Genomic DNA, 20,599 nt, shown 5'->3' on the forward strand with positions numbered 1-20,599 from the left:
AGTGGGACATAGAAAGCCTGAACTTCATGGTACGATTGCACTAAGACATTTTCAGTTATTTTATGAAAACCAAGCGGGATCATATTTGTGGAAGAGCTTTGTAAACTGTTAAGTGCTGGGTGGATGCCATGTATTCATTCACTCAGCGAATCATTATAGAGGGTCTGCTACAGCGTTCTAGTGCTGAGGATACAGCAGTGCCCCTCAGCTTGGTGTTTATATGCTAGGACATGGGACGGTCAACAAACAAAAGGTAAAGCCTACCGTGTGTTAAATCTGACAAATGCTCTGGAGAAAAATGAAATAGGGAAGGCAGAAAGGGTGGGTATGTTGGGCCTGGGTGTTGTGATTTCGCAGGGGGTCAGAGAAGGCCTTGTTTGAGAAGGTAACATTTGGGAAATGGCCCCTTGGTGAATGAGTATACTGGGGATGTTGGGGTATGGGAGTCCCAGGCAGAGGGAAAGCAAGTGCAGAGGCTCAGAGGTGGGGGCCTACCTGACATGCCTGAGGACCAGCAGACGTTCTGTATGACTTAGCGGGCGGGAGGGAGGGAGTGGGCAATGGTAGGAAATGAGGTTGGAGGTGTCCTGAAGTAGGAGAGAGAGCAGCACAGAATAGATGAGCCTTGCAACCACCGTGAGAACTTTCACTTTCATTCTGAGCAGAAGTCATTGGAAGGCCTATGTGGTGTACCTGTTGCTCTTCTGTCTCTGCCCTGCCCTCCTAGCGACCTTGAGCCAGACGGCCTGGTTTGAATCCAGCTAGGACAACTTAGCTCGCTTTGTATTCTTGTGCAAGTTACTTAACCTCTCTGTGCCTCAGTTTCTCCTCTGTAAAATGGGGATAATCATGGTTCCCACCTTATAGGAGTTAATGAGAATTAAATGAGCTCATGCATATAACATGCATTGCCTGGCACATGCCAAATGCTGTGCAAATATTTGTTAAAAACAGAAAAGTTTTGGGGCGCCTGGGTAGCGCAGTCGTTAAGCGTCTGCCTTTGGCTCAGGGCGTGATCCTGGCGTTTCGGGATCGAGTCCCACATCGGGCTCCTCAGCTGAGAGCCTGCTTCTTCCTCTCCCTCTCCCCTGCTGTGTTCCCTCTCTCGCTGGCTGTCTCTCTGTCACATAAATAAATAAAATCTTTAAAAAAAAAAAGCAGAAAAGTTTTAATTTTTTTATTTATTTTTTAATTTTTAATTTTTATTTTTAATTTTAATTTTTTTATAATTTTTTTAAAAGATTTTATTTATTTATTCGACAGAGATAGAGACAGCCAACGAGAGAGGGAACACAAGCAGGGGGAGTGGGAGAGGAAGAAGCAGGCTCATAGCGGAGGAGCCTGATGTGGGGCTCGATCCCATAACGCAGGGATCACTCCCTGAGCCGAAGGCAGATGCCCAACCGCTGTGCCACCCAGGCGCCCCTAATTTTTTTATAATTTTTATTTTGTTATGTTAGTCACCATACAGTACATCCCCAGTTTTTGATGCAATGTTCCATGATTCATTATTTGTGTATAACACCCAGTGCACCATGCAATATGTGCCCTCCTTAATACCCATCACTGGCCTATCCCAGTCCCCCAGAAAAGTTTTTAAATTACTGTAACCTTGGGGTGCCTGGGTGGGTCAGTCAGTTAAGCGTCCGACTCTTGATTTTGGCTCAGGTCATTATCTCAGGGTTGTGGGATTGAGACCCACGTCAGGCTCTGTGCTAGGCATGGAGTCCACCTGTCCGTCTCCCTTTGCTCCTCCCCTTACTCGCATGCTCTCTCTCTCTCAAATAAATAAATAAATAAATAAATAAATATCTTAAAAACTTGCTGCAAACTTCGGGGACTCAAAACAGATATTTGTGCACTGACTCATAGGAACATCATTCATAACGGCTCAGTGGAAAGGTCTCAGGTGTCCATCAGTGGGTGAATGGATAAGCAAAAGTGATATAAAACTGGTGCAACCACTAGGGAAAACTGTACAGAGGTTCCTCAAAAAATTAAAATTAGAACTACCCTATGATCTGGCAATTCTACTCCTGGCTGTATATCCAGAGGAAATGAACATACTAACTTGAAGAGATGCCTGCACCCATGATGATAGCAGCATTATTTATGACAGCCAAGACATGGAAGCAACCGCAGTGTCCGGAGATAGACAAATGGATAAAGAAATTGTGGTGTGTATATATACAATGGAAAGTCAGCCATAAAATTCACCCGTAAAAAGAACAGGAAATCTTGTCACTTGTGACAACATAGATGGAACTTGAGGGCATTATGATAAGTGAAATAAGTCAGACAGAGAAAAATAAGTATTGTGTGAGATCACTTACATGTGGAATTTTTTAAAAAGCTGTAAAAACCCAAACTCATAGAAAAGAGATTAGATCTGTAGTTACCAGAGGTGGGGGTAGGGGAGGGGGAATGGGAGGGAAGTGGTCAAAAGGCGCTAACTTCCAGTTATAAGATAATAAGTGCTAGGGATCTCATGTGCACACGAGGACTATAGCTGACACTGTTGTATGATGTACAGGAAAGTTGCTAAGGGAGTAAATCCTAAGAGTTTGTGTCACAGGGAAAAAAAATGTTTTTAATCTGTATGAGATGATGGATAGTAACTAAACTTATTGTGGTTATGATACCAAAGTAAGTCAGATCAGCATCCTGTGCACCCTAAGCTTATAGGGTTGAATGTCAATCATGTCTCGATAAAACTGGGAAAAAGTGGGGTATTACGCACAATGGAATATTATTCATCCATAAAAAGGAATGAAATTCTGACACCTGTTACAAGGTGGATGAACCCTGAAGACAGTAGCAGCTCCACGATCCCTGGGGTCAGCTCCTGACCCAGAGTTCTGTGATGCCAGGGCTCCTGAGCCAAGGCTCATGTCCTCAGCCCTCCATTGACATCTGGGCCGTTCTGCGGTCCCACCCTTTGGCAGCCTCCTTTGGCCATCTGCTTTGTGGTCTGGGGAACTGCAGCTCTGTCTGCTTGCCTGGAGGGCTTTGCAGCTGAGAGCTCTGTTCTGTACAAAGATGGGGTTGTGTCCTGGTACCACCAGGAAGGGATTTAAATTGTCTGTAAATGCATCATGACTTTAAAAATCATTTGTATGTAACACCACCACCACCACCAGCACTCATTTGTCGAGCTTTTGATTTTAACTCTCCAAAAGATGTCCCCATGAATTATTTTGCTATCGCCTCATTATAGTTCTGTGAGTCAGGTGGAGTCGAGAGCCCTTCAGAGCCACCCCAGCTTGACTATTCGCCTTTGGGTCAGCCTCTTCCCCTCTCTGGTTCTCACAAGCCCCATCTGGGGTGGGGCTGAGAGTCTTGGGAGTCTCTTGATGTCCATTTTGTTTCACATCCGAGGTGAAGTCATTTGAATAATCAGCAGCACGTAGAGAACTGAAGCCAGCTTGCTGGCACTAGACCTGTTCTGTGTGGGAAACCCACATCGTGGAGTCCCCGGTGAATGTACACAGGGTATTGCCTTGGGTAGTCCTAGGATGCCATCCTGCCTGTCTACAGGTCACCTTGTCAGAGTCCAGAATCCTTAGTCTGTCCCAATGCAGCAGGGTCCAAGTCCAAGCTTTTTCATGGCATTAATCTTTAGGCAATGGAAGGAGCATCATCATCAATTTATCCTAGCACTGCTTTTGTTTTTTACTTTTTCATTCTGCTACTTACTGTATATACCCCCAGCCTACTCACTGCTTGAAGAGAAGGTGGGAATCATCAGTCTCTTTTACCATGGTCAACTTGGCTTTGGCGGAGGACTTCCTGAGTGGGTGGAGGAGAATAGTAGGCTAGTTTCTGTCTTTGGAACAGCCATGGAGGAGTCTGATTTCATTGCTTATATTTATTTATTTATTTATTTGTTCATTCATTGATTTATTTATCCATTGATCTTAAGCAATTTTATTATTTTTATTTTTTTTATTATGTTCAGTTAGCCAGCATAAGTTTTTGATGTAGCGTTCAACGATTCATTAGTTGCGTATAACTTGTTTTAAAAAATCTGATTGCGATCAACACACATCATCCTTCAAGGCTGCTTGTCCATCAGTTAGTTCATCAAAAGTCCAAACATTCCGATAAAGCAGGGAGAATTATATTATTTATCCTATAGACTAGTTAGGAGAATTCAGTGAGTTGATGCCTATAAGACTAAAAGTTAGGATTCCTTGCCCTGTTGCAAGTGCTTAGTTAATTATGGCTGTGATTGTTTGCCGTTATTTAGCAAGATGAGGCTGACAGGTCAGGCGGGGTCTGCGTACAGCTTTTCTGTTAAAATAAACTTGTAAGTGGCATGTTTGTAATTTTAATAATTTCTGATCATGGTAGTCAGAGAAGTGCTAGATCTTTTAAAGTGAGTTTAGAAATACAAACACCTAGATTTATAGATTGTATTCTATTAGTTTTGCGGGTATCCTGGGCCTCTGCTATCCTTCTCAGGTGAGCCTGGGGCTCTGTGTGTCCAGAAACACGAGGCCCCCTGCTTGCTTTCCTTTCCCTTACGTGGTGATTTTGGCCAGATGCCCTTGACTGGCTGGTCTCAACTTTTCAGGAAAGGAGCATTATTTTCCCTCTTTATTAATCCTCACTTAGAGGTGACTTCTTTCTAACATTTCAGATCTTTTCTTTTTACTGAGGGCAAATAGTTTCTCCCCTTTGTGACTGTCTTTCTCTTTTTTTGGGGGGGGGGCTGGATTTTTATAGCTGAAGGAGATTGAGGTGACCACCTCCCGATAACAACTAATACTTTTGTGAACATTAACCCTGTGTAAATGCATTTTCCCCACATGACAGGTGAAGAAGTGAAATTCAGAGAGTTTGGGGACTGGGTGGGGTCATGGACAGAGATAGTAAGAAGTGTGCCAGAGGCAAGGGCCTGGTTCTAAGCTTGAGACCCACAAGAGGCTTTGGGTGTGCGTAGGACTTCTCACTGTGGCCTTTTTTTTTTTTTTTTTTCCTATCGAGAAGACAATTTCTTTTCTGTATGGCTTTTCTCAGTCTCTGAAGTTGTAGCTATCGATTATTTTAACCACACGAAATGGTGACTATTCTTACTTCCGCCTTCTTCCAGAAAGTTTAGAACTCTGTATTTACCAGAAGCCTCTTAAAGGAGCCATAACTTCTCCTTAGAACATTCCTACAGAGACTTATCCTCAGAGGGCCAGATGGCAGGAGAGTAGAACTCTGTGTATGTCAGTTGCTTCATGGAATGAAAGAGTCTAGAATGATTAGCGGTCTCATCACCTTTCACTGCTGAGGCTGCAAGAAACAAGAGCCCTCGAGGGCTTTAAATCTATTTGTGAAGATGGGGCAGAGTTAAAACCATGAATAATATTAGAGGCGAAGCACTGCTACTTTTAGCTGGAGGGGGTTCTTATTACCTTTAACCTACAGGTCCCTGAAATTACGGCCACTCAGTCTGCCTGAGAGTCTTCTGTTTCTCCCTGTCCCTTTCCCATTACCCAGGGTGTCAGTCACACACCATGTCCTGGACTAAGCCCACCCCCACGGCCTGCTCCAGGGACCCTGCTTTGGTGTCCCCGGTGGTCCGCCGGAAGTGTGCCCTGTGGCTCGTCTAGCTCTTGTCCTGAGACTGCTCTGCCCCCGGGCATTTGTTTGCCCAGTGCCGTGAGCTAGTCCCTGAGCACTGGGGAGACTTTGCACCCACCCCGGCTCTCACAGTTACAACCCAAGAGGCTGGGCTACCCGCCTGCAGCTCACTGTACCAGGCTCCCCGGATCAGGGGGAACTCCTCACACATCCAAACCAGCCTCTTGAGCCTTCCCTCCTCACCACCCCGGCGGAGGCCTCCCGGCCATTCCACAGATTCCTGCTGCTTGCCAGGAGGCAACACATTCGGGGGCTCCTGTATAGCGTCTGGGGACTTCCATCTTCTGACTGGAAGCTTAATTTTGGGTGATGATGAGGCCGAAGTGGATTATGTCTGAGGGGGGAGGGAGTGTGTTTTTCAAAGCCAAATTAGACGGCATAGGGAGTGATCTCCACCTCCCTCACCACAGTGTTATCACGTGTGGTCAGGAGGTCCCAGCCGCGTGCTCACATGCCACTCGGTGAGGTGATGCTTTCATAATGTCAGCACTGTTCTGTATCAAGAGCTCTGGCCAAGCAGTGATAAGTGGACCAAAGTCCTCCTCAGGCCCCAGTGCTGAAAACTACGTACACAGCCCTCACGAAAGTCACTGGGATTTTCACCTACACCGGACCCTGACATGCTGTCGTCTCTGAGAATTTAAAACCGGTCAGCTTAAAGCAAATTAAGGGCATGGCTAATTCTGCAGGAATATCACAGCTGTAAGCACAATGTGTATTTATTGTTTCTTTTAGTAGGAGAGAAAGTACAATCTGGGCTCTTTGGATTCGTTTCACTTCCCTGGAAGAAGAAAACCTGAGATGAGGATTCTGCGAAGGACAAAGCCATAGCTTGACAAAGCCAGATTCTCTACTCTGTAGACCTACAATTTTATTTGGCCAGTGATAGATTTCAATTTTCGGTGCCTAGCAAGAAAAAGAGCTTGATGCTTTAATGTTGCAGCTGAACACACAGTTTATTTCAAGGTTTGAATTGCCAACAGAAGGAAGGTGGATGGTTTTAAGCGATGTTTCTTAACTTCTTTCAATGATTGTTTTCTGTGGAGTCTGCAGATGTGTCGTTTGGATACATTATCGGATTAAACAAATGCAAGGTTGCAGGCTATCCCATTCCTGGTTAGGAACGGGATAAACTCAGCAACTACATCCTCCACGTACAGCCACAGGCCTCGTGGGAATTCAGCCTTGATGGCAGCAGCTGACTTGTATTTGCTGTTCACTGTGTTTTTCCTCGGGCTGTGTTTTCTCTGTGCCTGATTGTAGGCATCGTGAGGACAAGGCATTGCATGTTTGGTTTTGTACCCCTGGTAGCTCTTGGCTGTGTCTTCCTGCACTAGGTTTTCAGGAAATGACTGTGGAATTGAATTCAACAAGCTGAAAGTACAATGTTGAAACAATGGAAGGCAAGCAAATTGTGTTTAAGCTTCAGTGAGTGACTTCCAGAAAGATCTGGTAAGCCAATTTATTGCATTAGGTAGTTGAAATGGATCTGCAGTTCTCAAAGTGGTGGGGTCATCATGGAACATTTATTCTCGAAGTCATCTCTGTTTTAAAGACAACAAACACACCGAGCTCTGTTAATACAGTAGTAAATCCTCATGCCAGACCACTAGGTTTGCGACGGTCCCAAGGTCTTCATGTGAGCGTCAGTGTAGGTTTCCACTCCGTAAGCATGTATTGAGCAACTGAGAGGAGCTAGGACTTTAATGGTGGGAAATTAGAGCAAGGAGTTATTATGGGGAGTCAGTTGATCAGGGTTCAAATTCTAGGTCCATCACTTTCTACCTGTGTGATACTGGACAAATGAAAACATCGGTTTCTTTATCTGTGGATTGGGTGTATAATGTATTTACCTCCCAAGGTTATGAGGATTAAGTGAGGTAATCCTTGTAAAGTCCTTACTGTGCCTGACACTTAGTAAGTACTCAAGAAATGCTAATTATTACTCTTACTAAAGATGTGCTTCGTGACCTCAGGGGGCTGTGTCAGCCTAATAGAAAGACATTGTGACATTCATGCCTCAGGACCTTTGTACTTGCCGATTGCTCTGTCTGGAACATGCTTAGATACTTAGATGCTCTTAGATTCTTAGATACTCTTGGGTCCACATTCTTATCTCCACTGGGCCTTTACTTAAATGCCAAGATCTCAGGGAAGTTTTCCTTCACAACCCTGTTTAATGCTGAACATCACCCCCTCTTCCTGCTACATTTTATATTCATTTTCCTGCTTAATTTTTCATCTTTTTGTCTTATACCATTTATTTTACTTATTCTATTTATCATCTATCTTTCCCAATTGAAAGAAAGTTCCAGAGGGGTGAGGATTTTGGTCTGGTTTGCCGCTGGTCTGTCATCAGTGCTGGAAATCATGTGTGCCCCATATTAAAGTGCTCAATAAGTGTTTGTTGAAAGAATGAATCAAGGACCAGTCATGGGAATCTGGAGGCCATGTTGAACTTTGTCTGTGGGTGTCAGGGAGAAGCATCACAGAGAGATGACTGTGTGTTGAGTCTTAGGCTCACCATTCTTGACCTTTCTTCTGTTAACACTGTCAAGGATTATGGAGGCTGAGAAGTCCCATTATCTGCCACCTGCAAGCTAGAGACCCAGGAGAGGTGGTGGTGTATGTTCTAATCTGAGTACAGGAGAAGACCAAGGTCCCAGTTTGAAAACAGTCAGGCAGAGAGTGTGAATTCTCTGTTACCCGACTTTTTGTTTTATTCAGGCCTCTAGTGGATTGGAGAGGCCCACCCACAGTAGGGACGACAGTCTGTTTTATTCTGTTATGGATTCAAATGTTAATCTCAATCCAGAAACATCCTCACAGACACACCCAGAATAATGTTTAACCCAATGTGTGGACACCCTATGTCCCAGTCATGTTGAGACATAAAATTAAGCATCACAGCTACGCAGAGAGGATTCGGCTTCTGTGTGTGACATCTGGTTCTGATTTTGAGGGTGCTACCGTACCTACACTCCTTTCTCTACAGGTCAAGAAAGCAGATTGAAATTCGGATGAGAGAGTAGTGCTATTATTGGAATAAGTTTGAGTTCACTTTAATACTTACTTTATTTATTTTTTATTTTTTTTTATTTAGAGAGAAAGAGAACAGGGGAGGAGGGGCAGAGGGAGAGGGAGAAAGAATCTTAAGTAGGCTCTGTGCTCAGCACGTGAGGCTCGATCTCATGACCCTGCGATCATGACCTGAGTCAAAATCAAGAGTTGGACACTTAAGAGAGTGAGCCACCCAAGTGCTCCCACTCTAATACTTATTTTATTTTATTTTGTTTTATTTTATCTTTAAGATTTTATTTATTTGTCACAAGGAGAGAGAGAGAGAGAAAGAGCATGAGCAGGGAGGAGGAACAGAGGGTGAGGGAGAAGCAGGCTCCCCACTGAACAAGGAGCCCGATGCGGGACTTGATCCCAGGACCCTGGGATCATGACCTAAACCGAAGGCAGACGCTTAACCAACTGAGCCACCCAGGCATCCCCTCTAATACTTATTTTAAAAGGCAAATAGCTTGTATAGTTGCTGAGGGTATGTGACTTATCCTACCACTGGGGTGTTGAGAAATGTCTTTAAGGATGGGTAAGGATTTCCCAGGAAGACAACCAGGGAAATAGTGTTTTGAGGCAGAGGGAATAGCATATGCAAAGGCATAAATGCACAGTGTGATTGTTGAACCACAAATGATTTGATAGGACTAAAGCAGAAGATGCCTGGGAGGGAGGCAGTGAGAGGTGAGGCTGTTGGGGACCAAATTACAAAGGATTTTGTTTGCTCAAAGAATAGAATTTTATCTAGAAGGCAATGGGAGCCATTGAGTGGTTCTAAGCAGGGTTGTGTCACATTTTTAAACTTATATTTAATTATATTTATAACTTGATTTTTAAAAAATTTGGGAAAACAAACTGAGGGCGTCAGAGGGGAGGGGGGTGGGGGAATGGGATAGGCTGGTGATGGGTATTAAGGAGGGCACGTATTGCATGGTGCACTGGGTGTTATACACAAGTAATGAATCATGGAACTTTACATCAAAAACTAGGGGTATACTGTATGGTGACTAACATAATATAATAAAAAATATTAATAAAAAATTTGGAAAAACAATAATTCACATGGTACAACATTCAAAAGGGTATATACAGTAAAGGATCTCTCTCCCTGGGACAGTCAATATTTTTAGTATCTTATCTATACTTATAGAGATGTTATATAAACAGACAAGAAAATTTCCTTGTTTTCTATTTTTAGCCAACGGCAGCAAAATTAGGCATCGGAATACTGATATGCCTTATTATCACTCTTTAAAAAAAAATTCAGTTACAAAAAGTTCTTGTAGCCAACTGAGATGATGACACCTAGTTTTTCAAAAGGGAGACTGTAGACCTGGGGCACATTCTCCACACTGGGGAGTAGGAGATGGGCTGGAGGTTACATGTGTCAAACTTAGGAACTCATGGGATATCCCACCGACAAGCTCCTAGGGGTTTTAAAGTCGGGAGAAATGTCTAGTTTGGAAAGATGGATTTGTAGGTTATTAATGTGTATGGTGGTTAAAGCCACATTAATGGATACAGCTGCCAGGGAAAGGGGTATAAGGAGAAGAGAAAAAGGCCAAAGACAATGCCTTTTTGATAATCATTCGATATCTAATATTAAATATCTAATTAGGAATAATTAGAAAGAGTTATTGTGGGAACCGAAGGAGGACAGTCCATGGCCACATTGTTGTAATAGTTAGGGTTCAAGTCTGGCAAGTATAAGGAATATAAAGTTTATTAAAAGGATGTTAGGTACTCAGAGAATGTTTGGAAAGCCCAGAAAAATATTTGGAGACTATCTGGGAAAATCACAGTGCAGAACTGGTCCTGTGAAATAAATCACGCTGCTACTGGACATGCACTTGCAGTGTGCAGGGCTAATACCACCTTCAGTGGAGCCTGGGAACCAATTCTGGAACAACTACCTGCTATCTCTGGGAACTAGGTGATGCTGCCATGCTCTTGGAAAAAGGGTCCTGCGCAGTTTCTCCGTTAGCTACTATTCAGTGACTGGGGTGGGTGTCTCTGGTGGTAGATTCTAGATCATGTGCTCACACTTCAGCTGCAATGAAGTTTGGAGAAAGAAGATTTGTGTTTATCCTCAGCTTCTGGGATGGGAGACAAGTTCTGCTTTGTAAGGTGGTCATTCCTCAAATGCAGAAAGACAGTTTAGACAATGTATGGCCATGAAGAATGTTAAATGTCCATAGCAGGTGCCAAATGCTGAAGGTATAGCAATTAGAAGGCAGTTGGTGACCTTCAAGATAGTAGATTCTGGGAAGTGGTGGGAATGGGACATCTTAATGCAGTGGGTTGAGAAATGAGTGGGAAATGAGGAAATTGAGCCTTTGTGTGTTGATTATGGTTTCAGGAAGGAATATTAGGAAGAGGAGGAAAATTGATATATCTGGAAAGTTGCATAGATCTTGAAACAGCAGTGTGATTATAGTCAAAGAGAAATTAGTCCCTGGGAGGGAGGTTTTGAAGACAAAGGCAGAGGAGAGAGAGGAGGGTGGATAGTTGATGGGGTGATGTCCGTGAGCAGGTGGAGGAATGGGTTTTGGTGCAGTGTGGAAGGATGGTGAAAATGCACATACTTGTATTTGTGGAGGTGGGGTGTAGAGGGAGAGTTGATACTATTGACCTGTACTTTCTCTGTGAGTTGGGAGGTAATGTTGGTGGAGAATGAGAATGGCACAGGTCAGGTGGGATCTTGAAAAGAGTAGAGATGATTTGGAATATCTATCGATGTGAAGGGGAGAAAGGGTTGTTCAAGGAAGAGGAAAAGAATGGGTGAGAAGCATCCAGGGACCCAGCTGAGAATGGAAATGGCAGCTCTTTCCCTGCTGTTGGATCTCATGCAGTGCTGGGTTTGGCAAGAGGGCAAGGAGAAAGGTTGTTGGTAGGTAAGGAGAGAGTACTGTAAGTTATGTAACAGGGTCTAGTTTGATAGGAAAGGAAGTGAAATCTGGAGAGTCAATGATTGGAAAAGAAAAGATATCAAAAAGAAGCCAAAGAGTAGATTGGGTTGGGTGGGGATAACGGAGAGAGCGGAGAAACAGAAGCGTGTAATCATTGCATCTAATGCTGGTGTGTAAGACGTCAGAGAGGGAGTGGTTTCCATTGATGATGATCAGACTCAGGACATGGAGAGGGGGTGAAGGTCACTGGAAGTAGAGGGGTTGGAGTGTTGAATGAGTTTTCCCCATGGATGTTGAACGTTCCCATGCCGATAGCAGGCAATGGGCTGGAAATCCAGGTGCAAAGATTTTAAAGGATGAAAGGAAGAAGTTGATAAGTGGGATAATTAGCGAAAGATTAAATTTTGGCATATTTGTAAGCATTCAACAGATGTTAGCTGTCAATAATCAGATGGCCGTAATGAGGGGGTGTTGTTGCTGGATGGCATGAATCTTAAAGGAAGAGAATTTTTTTTTTCTTTTTGAGGGCCGCCCAGCTCTTGTTTGGAAGGTGAAGGTGTGGAGATTGAAATCTCCCTGCTCCTGACTCCAGGGTGTACGGGAGAAGCATGGGGAAAAGCAGAGTGCTCGGGGAGAACTGGCTTCGACTAAAGCAAGAAGATGGTGGGAACAGTCCTGGAGGACATTGAGGCTAGGAATTTTTTTACACATGAAGATGGCTTCCAGAAGACTCACAGGGAGGCATGTGATGGGGGCCTTTAGCTGCAGGAGGATGCAGGTGAAGAGTAATTGTGTGAGGTTGAATGCAGCAAAAATAAAGTTAACTGCAGATTCTGCTATGGATGCCATCATGTCGCCACCTGGGGGAACTATTCAAGGACCTGAAAGACTGAATGGTTTTTTCAGTAGCACATTGTCATTAGTGCTGTTCTCTCCATGCCTATGACAGAAAAAAAAATGTGAGCCAGACGTTGGTGAATTTGGCTATTTGAGAAAGTAAGGTATAGTCCAAGTTAATGAAATAATTTATGTAGTCTGGGCGAATAGGTAAAATTGATAGTTCACATACACATGAATTTGAATGTCCATTAAATTTGAATGGCATCAGTATCGCTGCAGCTGAGGTTACTGAGAATTTAGAAGGGCTTCCTTGCCGTTGTACTTGTTGGCTTCAGTGATGAGGCTCGCCAGCCCAGCACCATCCCTTCATGCATGTTGATTCATCTTGAAAGTCTTGGTTCTTCATAATTTTAAGGTTGTGATAAGGAACTTTCTGGAACGATTTGGAGTGTGAGATAGGTTTTCTGATACAAGAAGTCCCTGGGGAAATATGATTCTCTACCATATGGTACCGTCATGTTTTTAGCATACTAAAATAAAAAAAAAAGTTTGGAGTATTCTATTTATCTCATCTACTGAACTTCAGGCAAATAAGAAAAAATGCAAATTAATAGCTTGAAATGATTTTAAGTAGCTAGAATTCCAGCTGTTAGTGCAATAGGAGAGAGCTTATACAAAACCGTGTAATAGAGTATCAGTGTACACAGGTAAATAACACAGTGAGGAAGTGCTTATTTTATATTATTCCAGAGGCTTCTTAAAATGAGAAAGAATTCTGTAATAATCCAAACTCTCAATTCTGTTTAGAAAATGTTTCAGCCCCTTTCTGAGAAGGTGCTGATCCTGTGTAGTTATATTAGGTTCCCAGGGCGGCTTCATATAATAGAAATTTATTCTCTCACAGTTCTGGAAGCTAGAAATCTGAAGTCAAAGTGTCAGTAGGACCATGTTCTCTCTGAAGGCTCTCAGAGAGAATCTGTTCCATGCCTTTCTCTTAGCTTCTGCTGCGGCTGGTAATCCTTGGCGTTCCCTGGCTTGAAGACACATCACTTCGGTCTGCATTGGTAAAGAACACCTGGTTTTCTCTCTGTGTGTCTGGCTCTCCTCTTTTTATAAGGACATCAGTCATACTAGATTCAGTATGACCTCTTCTTAACTAACCACACCCACAACAACCCCGTTTCCAAATAAGGTCACATTCTGAGGTTCTGGGAAAGACATGAATTTGGAGAGGACACTAGTCAACCCAATACAGGAGCCTTCTAAAATGAATAGCAAATGGCTTCTGCCTTCAGGAAGAAGTAGCATCTACTGTAATTGGGGAAACTATAGAGCAAAGCAGTGTGTTCAGTTGGTAATGGATACAGAATACCATAGACACATTGAGGGGTGAGGAGTGGTTGTGACTCCAGGGTAGTCATGAAAGGCTTTAGGGTAGACGTAGTGACCAACCTGAAGGATAACAGTGTACAAGCTGGTGGAGAGGGGGAGGCTGGGCCTTCTGGGCTGAGGGTCTCGTCTGAGCAGGCGCAGAGATGCAGGTGTACGTCCACTGTGCAAGGTGTTCAAGACATCTGGAGTGTACGGCGAGAGGATAGCAGGCCTTTGGGTAGCGGTCGCATGTGTTGAGTGGCCACTGGGAGGGGATGGAGAACGGAGGAGGGATGAAGTGCAGGTGGAACAGAGGCAGATAAGAAAGGTCCCAGAGGGGGGCGCCTGGGTAGCGCAGTCGTTAAGCGTCTGCCTTCGGCTCAGGGCGTGATCCTGGCGTTCCAGGATCGAGTCCCACATCGGGCTCCTACGCTGGGAGCCTGCTTCTTCCTCTCCCTCTCCCCTGCTGTGTTCCCTCTCTCGCTGGCTGTCTCTCTGTCACATAAATAAATAAAATCTTTAAAAAAAAAAAAAAAAGAAAGGTCCCAGAGGCCCAGTCGTCCATGTCCATGAATGACAGCCAGAATGGGATCTTAGAGATGTAGTGGTGAAAGGGGGACTTTGAGGAGAAGCTGAATGGAGCTCTGGAAGGCATCACTGGACTCAGAGGGCCTCTTCCCCACGCTGGGCACTGGAGCCACAACATTGAACAAGAAGACAAAGACGGCATCATTTTTTTAAAAATATTTTTTATTATATTATGTTAGTCACCATAGAAGGACGGCATCATTTTAACCTCTTCCCTGTGGCGTTAGCACAAGGCGTACATAGTAGGTTCTCCTTAAATGTTGCTTTGAATTAAATATGAGTGAGGAAAAATGACAAGGCAGTTTTGCCTTGGGTAATAAGTTCTGCTTCAGAGTAGAACTGCTTTGAAAGATGATCTCAGGAACCTCCTTATGAGCAGGTGGAGAGTAGGTGGCTGCATACATGTGTTTGATTTCTGAGTCATCACAAAGGCTCCTGTGCCTCCCAAAATATCTGCTTCATCCAGGCTGTGGGTACTTTAAATTCGACTATTGGAGGTTGGTTTCTCTGTTGAGAAACCAACTCTGGAGAGAGGATATCCATTACCCTCATCAGTCTTTTGCAACTTAATATGGGGCGTTTTCTTAGCCAAGAAAAGCATGTGGAAATGTTGGGTAGTCATTCTTTCTGATGGCTGAGTAATATTCCATTGTATATATGGACCACATCTTCTTCATCCAGTCATCTGTTGAAGGGCATCTCGGCTGCTTCCACAATTTAGCTATTGTGGACAATGCTGCTACGAACATTGGGGTGCATATAGCCCTTCTCTTTACTACATCTGTATCTTTGGGGTAAATACCCAGTAGTGCAATTGCTGGATCATAGGGTAACTCAATTTTTAACTTTTTGAGGGACCTCCACACTTTTTCCAAAGTGGCTGTACCAACTTGTATTCCCACCAATGTGGACGGGACTGGAGGAGATTATGCTAAGTGAAATAAGTCAAGCAGAGAAAGACAATTATCATATGGTTTCTCTCATTTATGGAACATAAAAAATAGGAAGATAGTAGGAGAAGGAAGGGAAGAATGAAGGGGGAATGAACCATAAGAGACTGTGGACTCTGGGAAACAAACTGAGGGCTTCAGAGGGGAGGGGCGTGGGGGATTGGGATAGGCCAGTGACGGGTATTAAGGAGGGCACGTACTGCATGGTGCACTGGGTGTTGTAGGCAAACAATGAATCATGGAACATTGCATCAAAAACTAAGGATATACTGTATGGTGACTAACATAACATAATAAAAATTATTATAAAAGAAAAGAAAAGAAAAGAAAAAAGAAAAGAAAAGAATGTGGAGGGAAAAGGGAACCCAGGAGAGGAGTACTGGACATGCTGAAGATAAACTTTGTCAGAGTTAGCAGTTCAGATGAGCTGACCCTGGGGATATAGTCTGTTGGCCTAGAAGTATCCACTATTATTTATCAGCTGGTGTATGTTGGACAAGAAGTGATTATTTCTGTTCTAAGTTTTACGGCCACAAAACTGTTGTTTATTTGTTTTATTTATTTATTCAACAGAGATAGAGATAGCCAGCGAGAGAGGGAACACAAGCAGGGGGAGTGGGAGAGGAAGAAGCAGGCTCCTAGTGGAGGAGCCTGATGTGGGGCTCGATCCCATAACGCCGGGATCACGCCCTGAGCCGAAGGCAGACGCTTAACTGCTGTGCCACCCAGGCGCCCCTATTTGTTTTATTTTTTAAAAGGTGCAATAAATCCCACCTCCCCCACCTTCACCTTAACAAAAATAATTTGTGTGGCAGCCTGATCTGTGGTCTTTGTTGACAAGGCTGTGCTATGTACAGTCTGTGGGTTCACATGTCAGGGAAGGCTAATAATAGCTACTGTACCAAGTATCCCCTGAAGTTTCAGTGGCTTATTTCAGAGGTTTCATTGTTCATTCACATCATAATATGATTCACATTGATTGGTGGGGACAGTGTTCCATCCACATAGTCTTTCAGGGACCCAGGCTTCTTCCATGCTCTACGTCCACCATCTTTAATACTTGGTCTCAGGGTCTCCCTAGCCTCATCTGGAAGGCATTCCAAGGGGAAGAGAAAGCACACTTACTTTTAACTGCATTGGCTTAGAAATGACACACACTTTGCCTCTTATCCGTTGCTGAGAACCAGTCTCAAAGACTCACCCAGCTGGGAAGAGACTGGGAGACATAGTTTAGCTGGGTGTCCAAGAAGAGGAAGCAACCTTGGGTGAGTCTCTGATACAGGCTCATCAGAAAGTGTTTACACATTGTCTTTCTGTCTGTAACATAAACTGACCCTTGGGGGTTGTTATGAAGGGAACAGGGACAAGAGAGACTAGCAGTGACCTGGAAACTGTCCAGTGTTTAGAGTAGTGTAAGTCATTCATTCTAGTTGGTAGAGGGCATCTTCCTGCTGTGGGATTATTGCTGTGTAAGGGAGTCCGAAGTTGTGGTGCCAAGAAATTTCTCTATTTTGTGTGCTTGTTTATTTACTTTTAATAGACATGGGAAAAGCTAATGGAAATCTCCCTTCCCTACACCTTGGAATCACTCTGGAATAGGAATTATGCGGTGATGTTAGCGTTTCCTCTAGTTCACTTCCCTCATTGTCTAGATGAGAGAGGCAATTGAATTGTCCAAATTCACATAGCAGGATAGTGGTTTACTTGGGTCTCAGACCTTCTTTTCCAGATTTCTACTCTGATGTTCTTTTCACTACTGCTATTCCCTTAGAGAATCACCATTTGGAGGAGAGACCCACCCTGGCTGGGTCTTCAGGATGGCAGGAGGCTTGACCAGCCGAAATCGGAAGCTTCCTTCTAGCTCTGAGATCCCTTGATTGATTGTGTTTAAATATATGGTGTCTGATTGTATAATCCCTGCCCTGATGGGAGTGATGTAGCTTCAAAGAATTTGCAACTTTCCTGAGAAAACAGAATCTTAGTTCTTTATTTTCTCAGCTGTTTCTTTAGTTCATTTTTATCTTTTTCTTAAAAACTGTTTGCTTTTAAATATATTTATTTTTCTAACTGTAAAAGTAATAATTTCAATTAAGAAATTAAGTAAATATATTCAAGTGTAACAAAAATATATATAAATATAACAAAAAAATTTCCTGTAATTCTGTAACTCGACAATGCAGTGGTAACTACTATGAATATTTTACATTTCTCTCCATGTGTTTTCCTAGCCATTTTTTGAACACATAAATACTTGTATACTAATGTACAGTATGTAATTAGAATGAAATATTATACAATATGAAATAAATATTATACAACTCTTAAAATATTTCATATTACTTAGTATGAAATATTATATAACCCTTAAAATTGTTTTAAAATAGTAACAATATGAAAAATGCTCACATATATTTGTGTACTTATCACAATCATTAGTATAAATTAGAATAAAATTCTAATTTTGTCTTGTTTGTTTTGTTATCTGCTTTTTAATGGAAGTAGAAAAAAGCAAATTGAAATCTCCCTTTCATCTATCTTGGAATAAAATTCTAATTATATAGTGCATAACTATACAAATATGTATGAGCATTTCTCCATATTGTGACGTATTTTAAAACCTTTGTTAAAGGGTTGCATACTGTTGCATCTTGTGGAAATACACTATGCTGAAGGAAACAGCCCAGGTGGGGAGGAGGCAAGAAGTAGTAGTATCTTTGGTTCTTGGCCCTCACGCTCTGCTCCTCTTCTCCCAGGGCATCAGCAGCTTGTTTAGCTCACTGAAGGTCGTTCGGCTGCTTCGTCTGGGGCGAGTGGCTCGTAAGCTGGACCACTACATTGAATACGGAGCTGCCGTGCTGGTCTTGCTGGTGTGCGTGTTTGGGCTAGCTGCTCACTGGATGGCCTGCATTTGGTACAGCATCGGGGACTACGAGATCTTTGATGAAGACACCAAGACCATCCGCAACAACAGCTGGCTCTACCAACTGGCGATGGACATTGGCAGCCCTTACCAGTTTAATGGGTCCGGCTCAGGGAAGTGGGAAGGCGGTCCCAGTAAGAATTCAGTCTACATCTCCTCGTTGTATTTCACTATGACCAGCCTTACCAGCGTGGGCTTTGGCAACATTGCCCCCTCCACAGACATCGAGAAAATCTTTGCGGTGGCCATCATGATGATTGGCTGTAAGTATGACAGTTGCTGGCGCTGGGTGGGGGATGGGCAGGAGGCACACCGTTTGGACATCCCTTCTATTGGCTGGAAATAGGGCAATGACTACAATGCTAGCAGGATCAGGATCAGTGTAATAACTTCAAATAAGAAAGGCTTTTATTTTTTTTTAAAGATGAGCTTTATAGTTCTCCTGATAATTAAAACATTGCTACGAAGTGTTTACTGCAAAGAAATTTAGAAAATACAAAATAGCACAAAGGAGCACATTGAGACCAACTATAATTCTGCCTATCAGAGATAACTATGATTACCTTTGGCCTCTCCCTTATAGATTACTTTCTATCCATATCTGAACACACAGATACAGACTTTTATAAAGTTGGGATGAGATCGTGCTATATATACAACTTGGTAACCTGCTTGCTCATAGAACAGTGAATTGTGAAAGTCTTTCTGTGTCAGTTTGAACATAGCTCCAGATCTGTGCAGTCCCATACGGTACCAGAAAAAGAATGTGTGGAAAAAAATGTGCAATATCTCATGAATTATCTTTTATATTGATTACATAATGAAATGATAATATTTTCGTATAGTGGGTTAAATAAAATATTCTATTATGATTAATTTCATGTTTCTTTTTAGAAATATTTTTATTTAGGAATTTTATTTAGGAATATTTTTATTGTATTTTCTATTTTTCATACATCTTTGATGTCTGCTTGATGATTAAGAAATTTCCCAAATCCAAAAAACAAAACACCTCCCCCCCAAAAAAACCCAAAACCCCACACTGGATAAAAAGGCTCTTGGTCAGTTGAGAAGTAATGGGTTGGTGGATTTAACTTGCCTGGACTGAAAAACAAAAACAACCTTAGTTCTTGAGGAAGGTGCTTAAATCTGTCATTTACCCATTGACCCTTGAGTAGCTGTTGCTAATGGGGGCTCTGGGCACAGCCTGGGGCTGGAACCATTATTGAACTCCTTCACTGAAGGGAGTCGTAGGGAGAGGTAGGCCTTACTGGGCTGGGGAAAGCATATGCCTTCAAATGCCTTGGACTCACCGTGAACCCGCCAAGTGCACCCTGTTGGCATTTCAGTGATAAATGGTGACGTGGGCGAGGATAGTCCTGCCGTGAAGTATCAGTGTGGACAGGAGTCTGGTCACACACGATGAAGCTGGGCTTTGGTTACAGCAGGCAGAGACTGTCTCGCTCCTTGTGCTCCTTCAGAGTGGAGTTGTCACATCAGTCGTTAAACTCACCAGGGAATTCCAAGACCAGGAGACCTGAGGCTTCAGTTGGTCTTGCTTTGTCCAACCCGCCAGGGATCCAGCATCCCCCTCTGCAAATGGGCTTTATGACCCCCACTTGTCACATTGGCTGCTTGCCTCCTCCCTTTCTGCAACTAGCTCATCGTGTCTGATGCGGTTCTTCTGCACGAGCCCCCTGTGCAAGGCACGGAGCTCGCTTCTGAGTAGTCACTGAGTGTGTCTAGGTGTAATTAATTTGTGGGAAGTGTGTGCTCATGGAGCTTTTGGGTTTGCTTCTTACTTTCAAATGGATCTTAATAGAGGTGATTGCCTGACCATGGGAAGCAGCGTTAAGTATCTGTGGGTGGCTAATTGCTTTCGCTTAATTAGGACTTGAGGTGCTTTCTCATGTTGTGTAAAAGGATTTAAGACCTTCGCTCTTCTAGGACAATTTCAACCTTAACAGCACTAGTTTTCCAGGTGGAGCTGGCAGCATTTTTGTGAGCCTTGGGGCACCAGGTAAGCAACCAGATGTGCCGTGCTCTGGGCCCAATCTGCCTCTAAGAGAGGGAGGGGAGACATTTTGTCAATCGAAATATCTCATTATATGAATGACAGGAAATGTGCTAAAAGTGGTCAGTTGGGAAATGGGCCCCATGCCATGGGCTCTCCAAAGGCTTTCAGATACGAAGAGACTTTGTTGCAACTTTGTTGAGGAAAAGAAGAAAGAGAATGGTTCTGGTGGCATGTAATAAAGATAAGCAGGGACACCTGGGTGGCTCAGTTGGTTGAGCGTCTGACTCTTGGTTTAGGCTCGAGT

At 43.3% G+C, this 20,599-nt stretch overlaps 1 protein-coding gene across 1 annotated transcript in view; it reads left to right on the forward strand.

Annotated features, from left to right (window-relative positions):
- LOC103672533 (potassium voltage-gated channel subfamily H member 1-like) overlaps positions 1-19,000 on the forward strand; it is a 60,500-nt gene extending 41,500 nt beyond the window's left edge. Inside the window, exon 2 of the mRNA XM_008701245.2 lies at positions 18,112-19,000. Coding sequence (XP_008699467.2) covers positions 18,112-18,624 — 513 coding nt within the window. The 3' untranslated portion in view covers positions 18,625-19,000. The remainder of the gene's footprint in view (positions 1-18,111) is intronic.
- The last annotated feature ends 1,599 nt before the right edge of the window (positions 19,001-20,599 follow it).

Source organism: Ursus maritimus, unplaced genomic scaffold (genome assembly GCF_017311325.1).
Source record: "Ursus maritimus isolate PB19 unplaced genomic scaffold, ASM1731132v1 scaffold_2, whole genome shotgun sequence".
Taxonomy (NCBI): Eukaryota; Metazoa; Chordata; class Mammalia; order Carnivora; family Ursidae; genus Ursus; species Ursus maritimus.